Genomic DNA, 17,564 nt, shown 5'->3' with positions numbered 1-17,564 from the left:
CCTATAGGACCTTCTACACATCATTTCAAGATATTCTTGATTCCTGCATTAATCAGCACATACTCAAATTAATATTAGCAAAAAGGTTACTCGACATCACTGAAGACCGAAGAGCTGGCAGCTAACTCGGACAAAGGATTAGTATAGCAATTCAAAGGGGGAACGCTGCCAGTATCTTCAAAACTTTGCTGGGAGGGACTCCTTTTAATAATATATTTTAGTTATTATATTATATTTTTTAAGGTTTTTAATTAATATCTCTATTTCATCCACTTTTAATATACTTTAGTTCTATTAATATCTACCTATATTTATTCTTTATGTATTGATTGGCAAATTAGCGTCATGTACCTAAGTATCTAAGTAATACTTATACACTTGTTTGTGTTCTCAATTGTCTGGTAATTTAAATTTTTATTACTTACTTACCTAATGCTGTTTGAGTTTCACTTATGTATTATTAATATTTTCAATGTGACAAAGCTCTCTGACCTGTGTCGACTGTACATGCTGCGAAAGAAGCATGGATGCGCAACTGCGAAAGAAGCATGGCCTAAGCGAGTAGGTAGTTATTCAGTATTTTTACATTTTAAGTATAGTGTGGGTAAGGTATATGTCAATTAAAAATTTAACTTATAAGTATAGGTATATTTACTAACTTTTATCACGTAACTAAAAAAATGTTTTTTGGTGATGAAAAATCTATCTATATACTTATTTATCATATTTAGGTACTCAGTACTATTTTCATGGAGGTAGTCAGGATATTGTTGAAAGAATTGCAGCTGCGTTTTGTTTGCGTCCAGCGAATAGACTCTTTTCAGATAAATTTAGGCCTTCGATACTTATGATTCATGAGGGTTCATACGTGGCAATGCCCATGTCAATGTACCATTTGTTATACAAGCATATATTATTATTCTATGTTAGGAACAATGCAATTCGTCCGTAGCATCACCGCAGTCGTCATGGCCGTCACAGCGGACCATATGAGGTACGCAGCGTTGGTTCACACAAGAAAGTTCATGGGCGCTACAGCCACCGTCACAGCCATTGGGTTCGTCACTGCCATCTTCACAGTCCATGAAACCATCGCAGAATCTTGATGATAAAATACATTGTCCATCAGTGCACGTAAACTGATCTTTCGGACACTCTGGAAGAAAATACACTTGTTGTTTATGCAAAATGTACACATATGTATCCTAAATAGTTTTGAATAAACTAGTTGTTACCATAGGTCGGTTATTCTTGATATGTCTAAGAATATAAGGTCAACCAACATCTAAGAATCGGTAAAAAAATGTATGTACTGATACCTCACCCCGAAACCAGAATAGAGCCGTGCTCTATTTGTTTTAAATTATTTATGAGTAACTAATATATTATGTATCCTATGACTATGGCTATATACCTATCTGAGCAGAAGAATAAAACTTAAAATGCGTAGGAAGGTGAACTTTAGTTACGTTATAATTTATGATTATTTTATTATCCTCGTAAATAAGTTGTTTTAAATGGTACATATATCAATAAATAAATAAAGAGGTGGAAGTAGGTATAGGATGCCCCGTTAGGTTTAAGCGAGGTTGTGTCGTCGATGAAGCGAGCACACTCGTAACCCAGTTCATACTAAACGGTATATGGACCATTTACTTCCATTATTAAGTTTGTTGTCCATGAATATTGTTGTAATAAAATTATGCAAATTATCTAAAAAAAACTTAAGCATGTGACTACTTGGATACAGTAATAATTTTACAGACAGATATTATTGTCTTCAAAATAATTGATGGATAAAATAATTACCGATGGTGCAATTGACTTCATCAAATCCATCCCAGCAATCAATAATCCCATCACATAGTTTTGTATTTGGAAAACAAGATATGGAATGCCCGCATCGGAACTGTTTAGTCAAATCACAATCTGAAAATCGTCAACAACAAATTAAGGTGGCAGGTACTTTGCAACGTTTGCAATTAAATTATAAGTATTTCTATTTCAGTAAAAATGAATCAATAAATGTACCATTTTCCTACTATGTAATTAATAGTCCTACCTACATAGATATATTATGTCTTACCACAATGCATTTCATCAGAGCGATCGTAGCATTGTATGGAACCATCGCAGCGTGCTTCTGCTCTCACGCATAAACCATTACGACATCGCCACTCTTGTGAAGAACAGGTTACCAGCGTTAGAAGACGACACACTCGTACCCCGCGCATCTTATCCACTAATTGACAAGCTTCTGTTTCCAAGGCACATAATCCTCCACAACCTACAATAGTATATTTGTATATCATTAGACACAAAAATTGTAGAATTACGAAGGTATTAATTTTAATAATAGTCTTTATTCACCTGTGGGATCATCGATATCAATCGATTGTTTACAAATCGATTTTCCACTATTTTCATCCAACATACAGACTTCGTTAGTTTGGCACGAACAAAACTTTTCAGATAAATCTCTATTTATAATGTCTTTTGCTTTATAAGCATTACGTTCTTTATAATCTTTAGGATATGTTCTAATATTTTTACGTATCTTTGATATGATACTAGACATTAATGATATGTTTTCAGTACTGTGAACAAAAGGTTCTAGAGTTGTAGGATATGCTGTCGTACTCTCATCCGTCAGTAAAGGTACACCAGTATAAATAATTGTTGTAGATAAAGAACTATTTTGCGATTCATTTTGTTTTGTTGGCACTACGATTGTACTAATTACTTTGGTTGCACGAGTAAAATTAGGTGTAGTAAAATTTACTAAAACAAAACTTATGACTACAATTGCTACAATCATCACACTTATTGAGCATGCCTGTATCTGAGTACGTTTCTTCACAGGACTATCAGTCAAAGAAAAATTCACGATACATTCAATGCCTCTTAGACTTTTTCTTAATCTTCTTCGATTATTTTCATTGGAACGCATTTCATATGAAGTAAATTTTTGTCGGAAGCTGGAATCAATCTGGCTAGATATTGACGGAATGCAGTCATTAATATCAGAATTTATAGTTTCTATGTCAGCACATCTTTCAGGGCTTTTAATATTTTTATCACTAGATCCATAAATCTGAGGTCGTTCACAAAGGGAATTTTCCAATAACTCTCCTATAGGATAATCAGTGCCATTAATTATTTTCCCGTTTGGTGTAGAATGATTATTTGGAACAAAATTATCACTTGGAAGTTTTATCTCATATTTTCTAACTTTTCCTTTACATGTGTAACAATATTTAATTACATTATTATCTCCACAAGGTGCATTTAAAATGGCTCTACGTAAATTACTGTTTGACCAAAGATGCGAACAGTACAATGAATCCAAGTTAGTAGATCCATCATGGATATCAGTCTTTATGGTTAAATCTTGCTTATTATTATTTGATAATGTCATTATGTTGATTGAAATATCTCCATTCCGTTACACGTCTTCCAACATCTGAAATAATAAACCAAAAATAAATAATTGTGTTTAGGTCATTGCTAAAAGTAAAATAAGGTAATCCAAATACCGAAACGTTTAGAAATTGTTCAATAAATATTTTTTTAATAATACCATGTTCATATGGTCTTTGTTAAAATAAGAAAATACAATTAATTCTCTTTAAGTTCTATCTTTTCATCTAAGTTGTGGTACTATTAAGTAGAGAATAAATGAGGTACAATAATTAATTTATATATCGACTATTTTTCACAATGCTATATTTGTTTAGTATTGTAAAAAGTTAATATTAGTATAAGTTATTGATGTATCAATATTAGGAAAGCTTATAATTAGCAAATTTTAACCGTAAATGTTAAACTCTATATAAATATTCCAATAAATTGAGGGCGATTATTAAACATATTATAGATATTATTATATTAAATTGAGAGAAGAAAATATCTAAATACATTTGATAAATTTTATTTTAATTTGCTCTACTAACAAATTATTTCGTTTGCATCAACATAATAGGCAAATGTCGTTTAGTACCTATAGCTTCTAATATATATATATATCACATACGTATTAATACAAAACAATAATTTCCCCCGTTTCTTCGTATCCATGAGGGGAGTAGTAATTTAATCATCCGGCGCAGTGTAAATTTTCAAAGTACCTAATTAACTTCGACAAACGATACCAACCGATCATACAGTTACTATAGTTACGAAAGTATGTAATATCTTTCGACAAAAACATGCTGTAAAATAATGCAAAACAAAATACTAAACATACATATTTTTGTCCAAACAGGAAAAACAGTAAGTAAAGCATTTCCTTGTATGAAATATTTTATATGTGATTTTATTTTTATATATTATTTGATATGTGAATGGACTGAGTAATAATGTTAAATTAATTATAAATATTATTAATATATTTTATATAATATTTATTGAATCAAAGTACGGTAATAGATTCTATAAAAAATATATAGACCAACTGTAAAAATTTTGGAGAAAGTAATTAAATTATACCTACACCTAACTCTTTAAAGAGTTATGTAATGAAATAAAGTTATTTGTAAGATTAAATTACTATTGATTGATTATTAAAATTTTAATGTTCACATAATAATAGCATATTACGAGTATATTTAATTACTGACCAGTTTATGCCCTTTATAGATAAAAATGTTACATGTTTTTATTAAATAAATGGGTCGTCATAGAAGGATTAATTTTTCTATTAATAGAAATATAAATGCAGGGGCAGGTCAAGTACATTTTCTAGGTCGAGTGAAAAACTCAGTTCTACTTTACGTGATCAGCTGATATTAAGGGTGTTTTCTACTGTTAAATCAATAAACTTAAACTTACATGTTAATGATGTTTGCACTTGATTTTAATACTACCGTTCTAGTATGGAGAAATGGTAATTAAAAGAAAGTATTGTCAAATGGAAGCTACCGTGCACGTCTGTTTGCTCCGCAGCCGCGTGCCTTTTATCGTGCTACCGTTGCCGCGGACAACGTCTAAACAACTTACCAGCCAACACCAGCACCCCGAATAGGTTATCAACGTGGGACAGTGATGAGATAATACCTCAATGGACTTGTAAGTAAGGGACAAAACTATACTATGGGGTTGGTAACGTGTGGTGCACCAGCGGTAGGTAATGGTCTGTGCTCACTCATGAGTAACATTGTTTTTATGCTGGCGACCAACCGTATGAACATCTGCTGTTTTTAATATACACTAGTTAATAGTACTTGTAGCAATTGTACTTACACGCAAGGTACCTAATTAAAACTAAGCAAATACAAAATATTTAATAACTATATAGTAATGTCTATATAGTTAAACTCCTTATGAAATACCAAAAGTAATGTAAACAAAAACTCTCAATAGGTAGGTACAGTAATTCTGTGGACTCCCAAGTATAGACAAGTCGGTAAAAAATATCTATAAGATACAATACTATAAAATATTTCTAACGATAAGTAAACAAAAACACACCTTTTACATATATTGTAATGTTTTTAATAGTTGTAAGTTGTATTTTCTAAAACACATTTCTTATAAGTTATGAAAATGTCAGAGTTAAATCTACATAGAGATAATCTAATAGATTTAGATAAGTGCAGTAAATTAATTAAGTAATCAAGTAAATGTAATATCATCCCAAATTTAAAAACCAGCCTCGTATTATATTTATTTGTACCATATAGAGTTGGTTCATTTACATTAACAAAAACTATAAGAAAATATTACAATTTAATATTAATAGATTTAGATAAGTGCACGTAAATTATGTAAAGAGCAGTAACAGACGATAAAAGACTAAAATATTAATTATACGAATTACTATCATCACATAAAGACACTTTCTTTGTTATGAAAGTCAGAGTTGCTCATCAAAACAATTAAACTTTATGTAATCTATTGTTCTGTACATGATTTATTAAGAGGACTGTGTTAAAGAAGTTAATTTTCCTCGGCGGAAAGCGCGGCTAGCATTGTCACCATGATCCTTAACTACAGCGCATCGCGCCATATGTACTGTACTGCGTCATGAGGATACACGTGCAAGGTGCAGCATCTCGCGGATACAGCCCTCGCTTTCCTCGGTCGCTGCGACACGCCACTGGGAGTGGATGGAATGGATGAAGGCACAACTCTCACTGCGCGCGCCGCGTGCGGTTGTGGTCACTCGCTCCGTTGGAACAGACGTCGGACTCAGTACACAGATTAGTGTTCTTGTCTATTACGATCTAAATGCGCGTAAGAACAGTGATAGCGCAGTTTCTCTTAAAAATAATTAATAGGAATGTGAATGCAGCGATTTTTGTTCGGTAACAAAGAAGACTAGTGAAATGTTGTTATTTGCACAGTAACCGTAATACGATTTCTTGGCTTTTGGACAACCTTAATGAGGAACAGATTATTTATATTTCTATAAGGTAAGGATTTTAAATTGCGATATTGAAAATATACATTATTTGTTTTATTTATTAGTTAGAAATTGAAGTTCTTTGTTTACACAATTTTGTAACCGAAGTATCGTGAAGAGCGTCTGTAGGTCAGAAAGTCAGGTGTCCCACTTCGCACAGTATCGACACCAATCAGCGTCGGACTGTTAGATTGTCCGATTTATTGACTGAAATATAGGTATCACATTTCGAATAATTTGTTGAGCCGTGACATTTTTACAAACAGTACAACTAATATAAAATGCAAGCCGTTTACTTTGATTACCTATGACATAATGTAGAAATTAATATTTGTTTTAATCTTATATAAGTAACAACAGTATATTGCACCATCTATTACCTACAAATTGATTAATACTAATGTGCAAATACTTTGATTAAGAATAATAAATGAAAATCTCTACATTTAGCAGCTTACTTATATCTAAAACTGCAGTTAATTGGAGATATGTCTACTTATAACATATCCTGCGTGAACTACTTAAAACAACTTGAAAAGTAGTTTACCTTTTTCAAAACTCGCGGTTGTCAAACAAACGCGCAAACGTCAGATTTATATTAACTTAATTTCTTCTTACTATTATCTTACTATATCTACATTAATGCCTACTGCATTACTCTGTTGTTGATATTAAATGTCATAAGATATTATCCTAAGACAATAGCGGTAGATATTTGATTTCACTATGTAATATGCTATTTTGTATGTTCAAAAGTAATACATTAAATAAACATATCAAATTGTACAACATATTTTAAGAGTAAGGAGTGTCAGTTGGTCATAAAGTATAACGACTGCATGAATTAAAAACAAGTTTGCAAAAATTACTTACGTGCTGTCCGCAGAGAGAGCGTTCAGTATACAACGAATACCCATCTACCACTTGGGTTAATAATTTATAACTCATGTGACAAGTTATCTCTACTTGTTACCAGCTACACGTAGCTATCTGAAAAGTGAAAATTACTCAGGTTCTCATCGTTTTTACTGCGATTGTATTCTACTTTACACTTGCATACTTATTAGGAAGTATACCGCAATAAAAACTACTGTATTTTCTACTAAACTATAAAACATACTTAATATAATTATATGGAGTTGGCTGAAAGGAATGAATCTCCCTATGATGTTTAATGAGTGAATCATGGTTTTTAATTTAAACGAATAAAGTATAGTTCTTGGTGTTCACTACGTACACCATAAATGATCTGACGTGAAAATGGAAGATTTGCCAGAATGCAATCAAGTCTATACAATTTCCAAAAATCGGAATCACTATATTATATCTAATAGCTAAAAAAGGCAAGCGCTCATGGATTACTATAAAAATAATACATACATATAGTTGTTTTAATTTAAGCATAAGAATATTATGGCAAAACCTCTATCGTCAGTAAATAATTCCTGTATATAGATGGCAAAGGTGTCTATTTCTAGGTTATTTATTTATTTTATTTTAAAGGTACTAGTAGAGCCTATGAGTTTGTATACATATATTTTGTTATTTGTAAACAATATTTTAAATAAAGCTTATTGTAATGCATACATCAGTGAAATTCACAACTAAATCGGTTTAGCCATTTCTAAGATTAGTGCACGTAAATGCACAGACAAACAAAGACTAAAATTTTAATAATAACAGTTTCCATTTTTATTTCTTCGCTAAAGTTCTCCAAAAGTAGTTTTTATCATAATAATCTGCGTACAGATAGAGTCCAGTTACATTTTTATTATGTTTGTGTATATGTCTTGAAAATAAAAATTGTTAACAAGCTCATGAAAAGTAACGAGACATCGCGTCGGGTATCTTATGACTTATACACTAACCGTAGGGTAATTCTGTTTTGTAGGTGTATTTAATGATGATGATTTACAGTTACGTATACTGTTATGTAAACACTTTAGTACTGTGTCCTTTAACATAGTGGCATTTTTACAAATAAAAATTATTTTAAGGTAATATTGAAATATTACCTTAAAATAATTACATTACGATACACTTCAAAAGTATAATGTGTGTGTTAAAGCGAAATTAAACTAAAAAAACATACTTCACAGGTGATAGGATTGTTGATTCTTGTAATTTTTCCAGTTCAGTTCCGCTGACTTATTCAATTAATAAGAACTGGTAACACAATTAATGTTTTCGTTAATATTGGTTTGTCAATATAATAATTTGCTTATTTAGGAGTAGGTATCAGTATATAACTGACATAAATAATCATTTAATAACAATAGAAATATAGACCGAAGGATATTCTGTTCATATACTTACCTACAGAGGTAGGTATATGAACAGAATATCATTCGGTGTCTCATTAAAATTTTATCACAATTCCTTCAAAAGTTATTTGTAGGTATCTATTAAATTATATTTTGCTAAGGTTTATCTTACCTTAGAAAAAGTTTTTGTTTAAGTCTCTATTAACGTCCCATATATAATGTCCATCCGTTAAATTGTAAGAATGGTACATTTTTGTAACTCTTGTTAATATAAATTGCTTTAGCACATAATAATAATTTATAAGGGTTTAATGCACTAAGAAAGTAATTAAATCAAACTAATTTAGCAGTATTGATATAAGTACCTACATTATAAGCTGTAGAATTACACGTATTATCACGTGATTCTCCATCCGAGAAAAATAGTAGAATCTATAATTACAAGACGTACGATATCCAGTATATTGTAATGGACATTGAATTGCTGACGCATTATCGATATATGTAATTATATATTAATTATATATTTTCTATGGTTTAATGCATATTTATATATTTGATATCAATGTGACTAAAAATCATATAATATGAAACATAAATGCCCTAGTTATATCGTAATAATTTCAGCCTGTCCATTAAAAAAAATATTCTGTAAACAGTAAATACTGTACTACATCTGTCCGATTTAGCAAAATTGAAGGGAATAAACAAAGAATAAAAGTGGACCAAGAACAGGCCCTTACGGTGAATGTGAAGAAATTTAAGGTTTAAAATATTTTTTTGCTTATTTTCAGAATCTTGGACGCAAGTACATATTATATTGTTGCATTGCACTAATCTAGGTATGCACCACCACTACGTATATATAGGTTGATGACGGAACTAGTTATTATTCAACTTTCTCGTTTCAACCATTCATTTATGCGAATTATTTAGAAATCAAAATTTTTAGTCTTATCTAACTGATCACATTAAGACTAGTATTTTTACGGCTTTGCCTGGGAATCTTTAGATGGATATTTCGACAAATTCCTACTTAACTAATAATTATGTGTACTTACGTAGTATGTCACACGGTTGCGTGATAAGAATATTTTTAATCAAAATCGCAAAATAAACCATGACGTGAATATTTTATATAGATATTATTAGAAATAAAATATATTATTATCATCTATGTAAAATTTTGCTAAATATAGGTAGGTACGTTAGAATGGTCTTTATTTACGAAGACCATTTAAACGTTATTTATTTTTAAATAATAAGTGAATATTTTTTCACTTCTAATAATAAAAATATGTATTTACTATACATATTTACTTTTTATTTAGAATATATAAAAATATTCACTTATTATCTAAAAATCTTTCGTTTTATTTTCTAACATGAATACAACCTATGATATGTATGTATATGTAAGATAATACTTGTTATGTCATATGTTGACTGAAGTGAAAAGAAACGTAGATATTCCTTCTACCGATATTCGTTTTGTTATTTTCTATCGAATTCTAACAAATTCATGACGTGAGAAATAAAAATATGCATTCAAATAGTCGGTGCCAGGTACAGAATCATTCATATTTAGTCTCTATCATAAACATATTCGTAAGGTCAAATCTATAACGTCAAGCTGTGGCCCAGAGCAAGACAAATTAGATATAATTCTAACAATAATTTAATAAAATGTTGTTATTGTACTAATAAAACCAATATAATAGGAGTAACTTTTTATATTAAGAGCTGCATCTTAGTTTACTTAACTCTACAATGACTTGCCACTGGATACACTGCAAAAAGTTGATCGGTGGAACGCTACACTTTGAAATAAAATAAAAAGAGTCTTATCCGGCGATGTGAAACTAAACCGGTTATATTATTTACGCCTACTATCACACAGATACAGGATTAAATATCAACATTTTGTAAATATACAGATTGTCAATTTACTGATATATCGTGAAACATCACATATATAGATATTATGTATAAAATCGCATACCAGTATGTACATGTATTTTTAATGTATGAAGCTCATTAATTGCATTACCTTTCTTACAACAATAAGAAGTTCAGTCCTTTATATATTTAGCAAATGTATTGTAAATGTATACTCTAGTAGTATAAAACGAATTTATATTAAATATAAAAATATATAATCAAGGCACAGTGGGTAAGGAACTGATATCTTACATACTATACCAGAAGTGCGTTAAGTGATATTGTTCTATTTTAGATGTCAAATATATGTATATACATATGTGTCGAAAGTAATAAGAAAAATAGTGTAATAAATATAAACCTACTCTAATTTACAGCGTGTATTATAACTACTACTTACTTTCTTCTGTTGACCCGAACGAGGTTAACGGCGAATCTTGATGTGCCTGGAATCATAAGTGATTTCATATATGTACTATGCACCTCTGTCGCATACAAACAGCTGTCCTAAATTCAGTAATGTGATGATATTCATTCTCGGTATAGGCTTTAGTACAAAATTCTAAGTCAGACGACTGCTTACGACATACATCGAGATAAACTTAATAACAACACAACATACAAAGCGAATAGTATCTAGTACAACGAGCGAGTATACGTATATTATTCTACTAATAATAATGTATTAGAATGATATGAGAATAAATTATTCCAAATATTTAATCAAAACTAATTCTGAAATGGCGAAAGTATCGCGCAAAACTTTTTAATAATTTTCTCTACTAAGTTAATTTCTTGTTTGGTTAGTTTATTCTCTAATATTTTGTTTAATACCGGCCTGTAAATTTTTACTGCACCTTTATTGTTCAGTAAACGAAGAATTATTTATAATATCTACTAAATAAACTATTAAATATATCATTCATTAGGTGTTTATTTACTTACATAATATGAAATGTAATTATATTCTATTAGATTTTTAGACATATTATTCCATTGTGTGTGTATTTAATGAATTTATATTGTATTTTGGAAAATATCATTCCCGTATATTATGATAAGTTTGTATACGATAAGTCGTATACTTATGTAAAGAAGTTTTTACATAGGTCAATAAACGAAGTAGAATATCATTTTGTTATTTTATAGGTACTGGTACATGAGAGATGTTAGGTTTATTCAGGTTTAATTTTTATATCAATAACGCTGAAATTATCACAAATAAATTGTTTGTTCCCTACTCTACAATCGTAAACTACAGACGTTTAATAGCCAGTGATATTATAACTTACTATTAACATTATATAATAATGTATGTACAAATTTAACTAATTACCTGGTACACTTTGCAGTTAGTTACAACAATTTGCTTTGTTTCTATTGTATTTAATGGATTTCGTACCGTTAGTATGCACTGTTAGTATTGCTATTGTAACTGACACATACAGTTATCTCTTTTGTGTAATTCTATTGTAATTACAATTTTTAATTTTGAATTTAATCTAGTTATTTATTATGCATTGGAATAATCACGATAATTCTGAATGCAGTGGAAGGCAGGTTGCATAAGTAATGTCTGGATCCGATTGTTATTTTATCAAATTAAGAATAGGTACTTCTGAAGTGTTCTGTATTCTGTCTCTTTTGAATTGCATGAGTTTAATAGTCGTGTTGGATATTATTATTTACTTCACTAAATATACTAGTGGTAGCCAACGTTAGAGAAGTCGATCTACCAAAGTAACTGAGTCATTATCATCAAGAATCCTAGATTTTGACCAGGTCAATTCCTAATGAATTCACCATATAGGGTAAATTGATCTGACCTCGTCTTTATTCAACATCTTCCACTGTGACTCAGCCAGCGTAACCGTATTAGCTTAGGCAAGGTAATGAAGTTCACATATTTATATATAATGTTTTATGTCATTTAGTATATATAGCCTGATGTTCAAGATGACCTATCTTTAATACTTTAGATTTATAACTTCCACAGGCACAGGATACAACTAGGTTCTTACTACTGTACTGCTATCCATTAGAGCAAAAATATTACACCCGTATGGTAATCTGGCGACAAATCAATATTATGAGACCATACAGATGACCTGATGGTGCTACGAACATAAACTTTTTTTTCGTACTAAGTATTCAACCTTATATTTAAAAAAAAATATGTTACGTAATCGAGTCCGTAATAAAATCTTAATAATAATTAATAGTTAATACCTATCAATTTAAAAAATACTCTGGAAAAAGGAGACGCTCTCAATATGACAGCATTATTATGTATTTATGGTCCTTCGTAAAATTCAAAGGATTGCGATAGTTATTCTTGTAAATGATGACGGTTTAATGTCTTGCGTTAGTTCCATATTAATTTCATTAAAATATTATTTATATTTTAATGCCTATTTTAGGAATTTTTAAGTTGAACAAATTACCCTACTTGTTAATAATATTGCTAATATTAAGGGTGAATTAAGTATTTCCACATCTATAATAGTAGAGTGTATTACAGACGGCCAACATTAAAATGTAGGTAAGTACGAGTATATGAGATACAAGCAATGCAGTACAGTGTATCATTTATTAGGTAAGGCTTCAGTATTTCATTTATTAGGTAATGTTATGAGTAAATATTTAGGTAGGTATTTATATATAGGTAGGTTGAGTCATATTTTTAAGGTACTTAGGATAACAATAAAAGTGATAATATCTGAAAATGGAGTCAATGAATCTATTTATAATTAATATTTCATGTAAAAGCCATATTTAATATGAATTATATGGGTATTTGTTTTATGATGATTTGTGGATACTATCGATATCGTTTTCTAAAAAGAAAAATTTACTATTTTTACTAGACATATTGGGTACTGCTTTTGGCTCTTTTATACTGTTTTGTATTAATTAATTGAAATAAGAATAAATTTTACGAGTACCTGATAAAATATAACCGTCGTTTTCATTCACTAGTTTTCATCACAGGTAGTTCTTACATGAACACTTGGATATCACCAAGGATATCACATAATACAATAGAGCTCCCCTAGTAGTCGGGTACCCCTCATTCATAATGTTATTTGAAATGTCTAGTCAACCTATTATTATATAATAGTGTGATTTGTATCTTAAACCTACCTAATAGGTACAAACTGATTGAGCAGTATAATTATAAGCAGGTTAACTGTATTGAAATTATGGAAATTATTAGTTACGATATACTGTTATTTCCACAACCACTTTGACAAACATTGCAAATGTAGATTATAGTAGAGTACAATGACTTCTAAAATTGGAATAGGTACAAGAAGTTATTATTATCAGTCAATTAATTAATTATTTGTTTAAAGCTTTTTCATGTCCTTTCGTTCCAAATTAATAACATTTTCAAAATTAATAAAAATAATTACTTTATTCTTAATTTAGACACAAGTAGCAAAGACAAATACATATAATGTATGAAAGTTTATGTCAAAGATATTTTACATGAGAAAAATTAACGCTAAGCTTATACTTTCCACTTTTATTTGGGGCTCTCCAGGTGATAATGCGATCGCTATTGGCAAAGTCACTACTATGTATGACACAAAAATAAATACTTATTTTGCTGCTACTATATATAAGATAATATATATTAAAAAAGAATTGTTTACTTTACTCGAATAGTATCAACTAAAAAAAACATAAGTAAAACTCTTGTAGTTATCAGAGACGCCGGGCCACAGAGGTCAATTGAAGTCTGATTTAATATTAACTTCGTTATACAGCTTAGTTATCATTCATGTGGTAAATTACTTCTGCGTCGTTACTAATTTAATAGTTTTTTTTTGTTATGTGTTGTCTTAAATATCATCACAACTTCTATGTGAGTATTTTGATTTACTGTAATTAATCAGAGAATATAGGTATTTCACTAAAACTAACAGCTTTAACTCAGTTTATGGCTATTATATAGCCATATATATTGTTTTTAATTCAAATACTACATTATTATAATTAACGAGCAGCTTATAACAAATATATCGTAACTATTTCTATTAGGTCTATTAGGTATCATTGCATGATAAATAAAATGACGTCAGATTAATAAAATTAATTTTATGATCGTAAAAATAATTGTTTGAAAAGATACTTTCAAATTGGTTTTCCCAAGACACGCAAATCAAATATAAATGATCAACACACTTACCTGTAATACCATGTGTCTACTGGCTTGAGATGTGTACGAGTATACTTACTTATTAGAAATTATGTAATACGGGTTCTCACAATATGGTATGTGCAATTATTTTATCAGTTAAAATCAATGTACATGTTTTCCCGGCGTCCAGGCCGGAGACAACTATTTATACACCACTATAGATAGCATGGCCAGTGCGAGTCGTATACTGAATAGCAAATGAGAAAAATCTTCACACATTCAGTGACCAGTCATGCCCCCAACTGATCATCAATTGCGAATGCGATACGCATATCAGAGACTATAGGTACATTAAAGATTACTCAATTTTGATTTATTGAAACATGGCTCCAGTTTAATTATCGGACTGTTATAAATTTATAATTCTTAGCTATGGGCAGTGGGGAACTTTTCCCTCCCCTGCCAATTATCATGTGATATGTGTATTATTTTTGTAATTTTATATATAATTACATAGAGTGACTGTTTTCTTAAAATTATTATATCTGTGACATTTTACATATTATTTTAAAAATACGTAGAAGTCGATTGATCATAAATAGAATGTATATGTGATATTAAAAAAGATACCTCGATCCCAACCCTCGATAGGTCGGTAAAAGCAAATTTTTTTTTTAATTTAGCCTTCTATTAATAAAAATTTAAATCTATTCCAAACCCATCTTCGTTATTACGGTGTTATGATTCTTCCTTTTAAATTGAGAAAATAGCTCGAAAGAAAAGGTTGTATGGTACTTGCAATGCACCGAGTACATTTACTGCGACCAGCATTTACTACAAGTAATCAATCAATTAACTTACGACTAATCAGTTCACGGTTGGATTGAACAGCGATGTTCATTATCCTTCATTATATTGTCTTTATAACATTATTTTATTTATAATTACTAATGAGTGTAAGTGATTATCAATATCCTGTTTTTTAAATTTAAGTTATTAATAACGATAACAAAGTATAAAAATGTTCAACTCAATCGATCTAGAAACTGGAAATTTAGAATAATTCTTCTTTTTTGAAAATATTTCCTTAAATTCACGTTAAAATAGTATTTAAGATCTGCAATTGTGAAACTGAGGTAAATAACTGAAGGTAGTATAAGAACTTTCTTCATTGTATGTAATCTCACACAATGAAGGCGTAAGATATATATCTAGATATATAGATAAGAGTCCACTAGAGGAATATAACACTATCTAATAACATCATCATTGCCAGATTTTCGTATTATTAGTATTATAATATGTAGATATGTGGAAAAATAAATAAACATTCATTCATTTATCTACGGATAAGGGTTATTATTTGAATGTACTTGTTAATGATTAACACGTGATTGAGTATTGAATTCATAATCGGTATAACCTACTTCCATAAATTATTAAAATAGGAAATCTTTTTTAGCTAGGTCTATGACTCTGACAATGAGTATCGTTAATAGTAATTCCTGAAATAAAAAGAAACTTGTGGTCTTAAACTTGTAGCATCTACTCGATCTTTTATACACTTATTCACATTGCAGAATTCACAGTGCAGAAGCACTATTGCTTCTGCCTCTTCATTTGCGTTTGAACGCCTAACTAGGCAGGTAATTTATTTATCTAATATATATTATTTTTTTAAATATTATGATACAATTATTATGAAACATATATGATTGGACCAACATGTTAAATAAAATTATGTGCGTATACTAAAATATATTTTAAGCTACATCTTGTTCTCTATTACAACAAATTCATATCAAATAATCAGTTATTATTTTAAACACTAATCATATTTCTCATATTCATCTTTAATAGTTACGATTGAAGCGACTCTGTTTAAATTTTTAAGGCGGCGCTACCGTTTAAGGAATTCAATGTACCTAATATTAAAATATTATTTAGAAATAACGTTCTAATAATACAGTTTTAATTTTATTTCTAATTTATAAAGCTAAATAATAATTCAAAGTATGTAGGTGTAGTTGTCACGTAACTTAATAGGATTGTTTAAACAATATAGTATTTATTTGAATAGCTTTCATAAGACTTCCTAAAAGTTATGATGGAAGTGCATTCCAATGTTCACAATAGGAATGTTATCGGTAGGTGAAAGTGAGTTCGATGAACCAAATGAAAGTTTACGTAAAGGCTGTCTGGATCCGAGCAAGGACTCTTCTCCAGAAAGTAAAAGGCTGGCGCGTCCTTGAATAAATTTAATAAAAAAAAACTTACATAGATGTATCATAAAGAGAATGTCATTTTATTATTTAAAAGAATTTAAGTTTTCGATGCTTGTAAAGTAATCTTTTTTTTAAATGTACATTTTTAATTATTTATAGTACTTTCATTTGCCTCTTAATATACATGTAAACAAGAAGTAAAAAATATATATGTAATCGTTAATCATTTAAAATCCATAGGTAACTTTATATTTGTAAAAGAACAATTAAATTAGGTCTAAGAAATATATTTATGCGATGATGTAGCTACTATAAATTATCTCATTCCTTGTTTACCATAATCTTTTTTAAATTAGTACTTTGATAACGGTTGTTTTTATTTCAATTAAAAAACAACATTGTCTAATTAATTTGTATTTCTAATCAACAACATTATTATGTAATAACGATGTCGATTAACCAATTGAGCAATGTAGATATGTATCGTACCTCACTTAGTTGTAGAGCAATGATTTTCTTTGTATTAGTACGATTAGCAATCGTGTTTTCCTTGTTTAGTAGTTTAGTAGTCTATAGAATGTTAA

General features: G+C 29.6%; 2 protein-coding genes across 7 annotated transcripts in view; one reads left to right on the top strand and one right to left on the bottom strand.

The window, feature by feature from the left end:
* Positions 1 to 875: 875 nt before the first annotated feature.
* Positions 876 to 14,946, bottom strand: LOC131845793 (uncharacterized). 4 transcript variants are annotated; one of them, XM_059194892.1, is made up of 7 exons: positions 14,804 to 14,946; positions 11,009 to 11,054; positions 7,277 to 7,393; positions 2,371 to 3,463; positions 2,087 to 2,287; positions 1,810 to 1,929; positions 876 to 1,156 (listed from the first exon to the last, which is right to left on the bottom strand). In XM_059194892.1, exons 4-7 carry the CDS (start codon positions 3,416 to 3,418, stop codon positions 927 to 929), a joined length of 1,599 nt encoding a protein of 532 aa, XP_059050875.1. In that variant the 5' UTR covers positions 3,419 to 3,463; positions 7,277 to 7,393; positions 11,009 to 11,054; positions 14,804 to 14,946; the 3' UTR covers positions 876 to 926. The 4 variants fall into 4 exon arrangements, with proteins under 4 accessions (XP_059050875.1, XP_059050876.1, XP_059050877.1 ...); XM_059194893.1 differs by having other exon boundaries at positions 14,853 to 14,937; XM_059194894.1 differs by lacking the exons at positions 7,277 to 7,393; positions 11,009 to 11,054; positions 14,804 to 14,946 and adding an exon at positions 4,999 to 5,249.
* Positions 5,919 to 17,564, top strand: part of LOC131845792 (sphingomyelin phosphodiesterase) — a 26,058-nt gene continuing 14,412 nt past the window's right edge. The window contains exon 1 of one of the 3 annotated variants that reach the window (XM_059194890.1): positions 5,919 to 6,413. The gene's annotated coding sequence lies outside the window, so the exon portion shown is untranslated. Of the gene's footprint in view, positions 6,414 to 14,418; positions 14,480 to 17,564 lie in introns of those variants that run through there. The other 2 variants (XM_059194888.1, XM_059194889.1) reach the window with 2 other exon arrangements.

Source organism: Achroia grisella, unplaced genomic scaffold (assembly GCF_030625045.1).
Source record: "Achroia grisella isolate CSIRO2021 unplaced genomic scaffold, CSIRO_AGI_Agris_v1 utg487, whole genome shotgun sequence".
Taxonomy (NCBI): domain Eukaryota; kingdom Metazoa; phylum Arthropoda; class Insecta; order Lepidoptera; family Pyralidae; genus Achroia; species Achroia grisella.
This window is presented reverse-complemented; position numbering and strand designations above follow the sequence as displayed.

Excerpts from the sequence above, each read along its gene's own strand:
- LOC131845793 (XM_059194892.1), bottom strand. The coding sequence starts at position 3,418 with ATGACATTATCAAATAATAATAAGCAAGATTTAACCATAAAGACTGAT. Across the intron at positions 2,288-2,370 it reads TGATATCGATGATCCCACAG|GTTGTGGAGGATTATGTGCC; the intron begins GTGAATAAAGAC and ends ATACTATTGTAG. Across the intron at positions 1,930-2,086 it reads CTCTGATGAAATGCATTGTG|ATTGTGATTTGACTAAACAG; the intron begins GTAAGACATAAT and ends GACGATTTTCAG.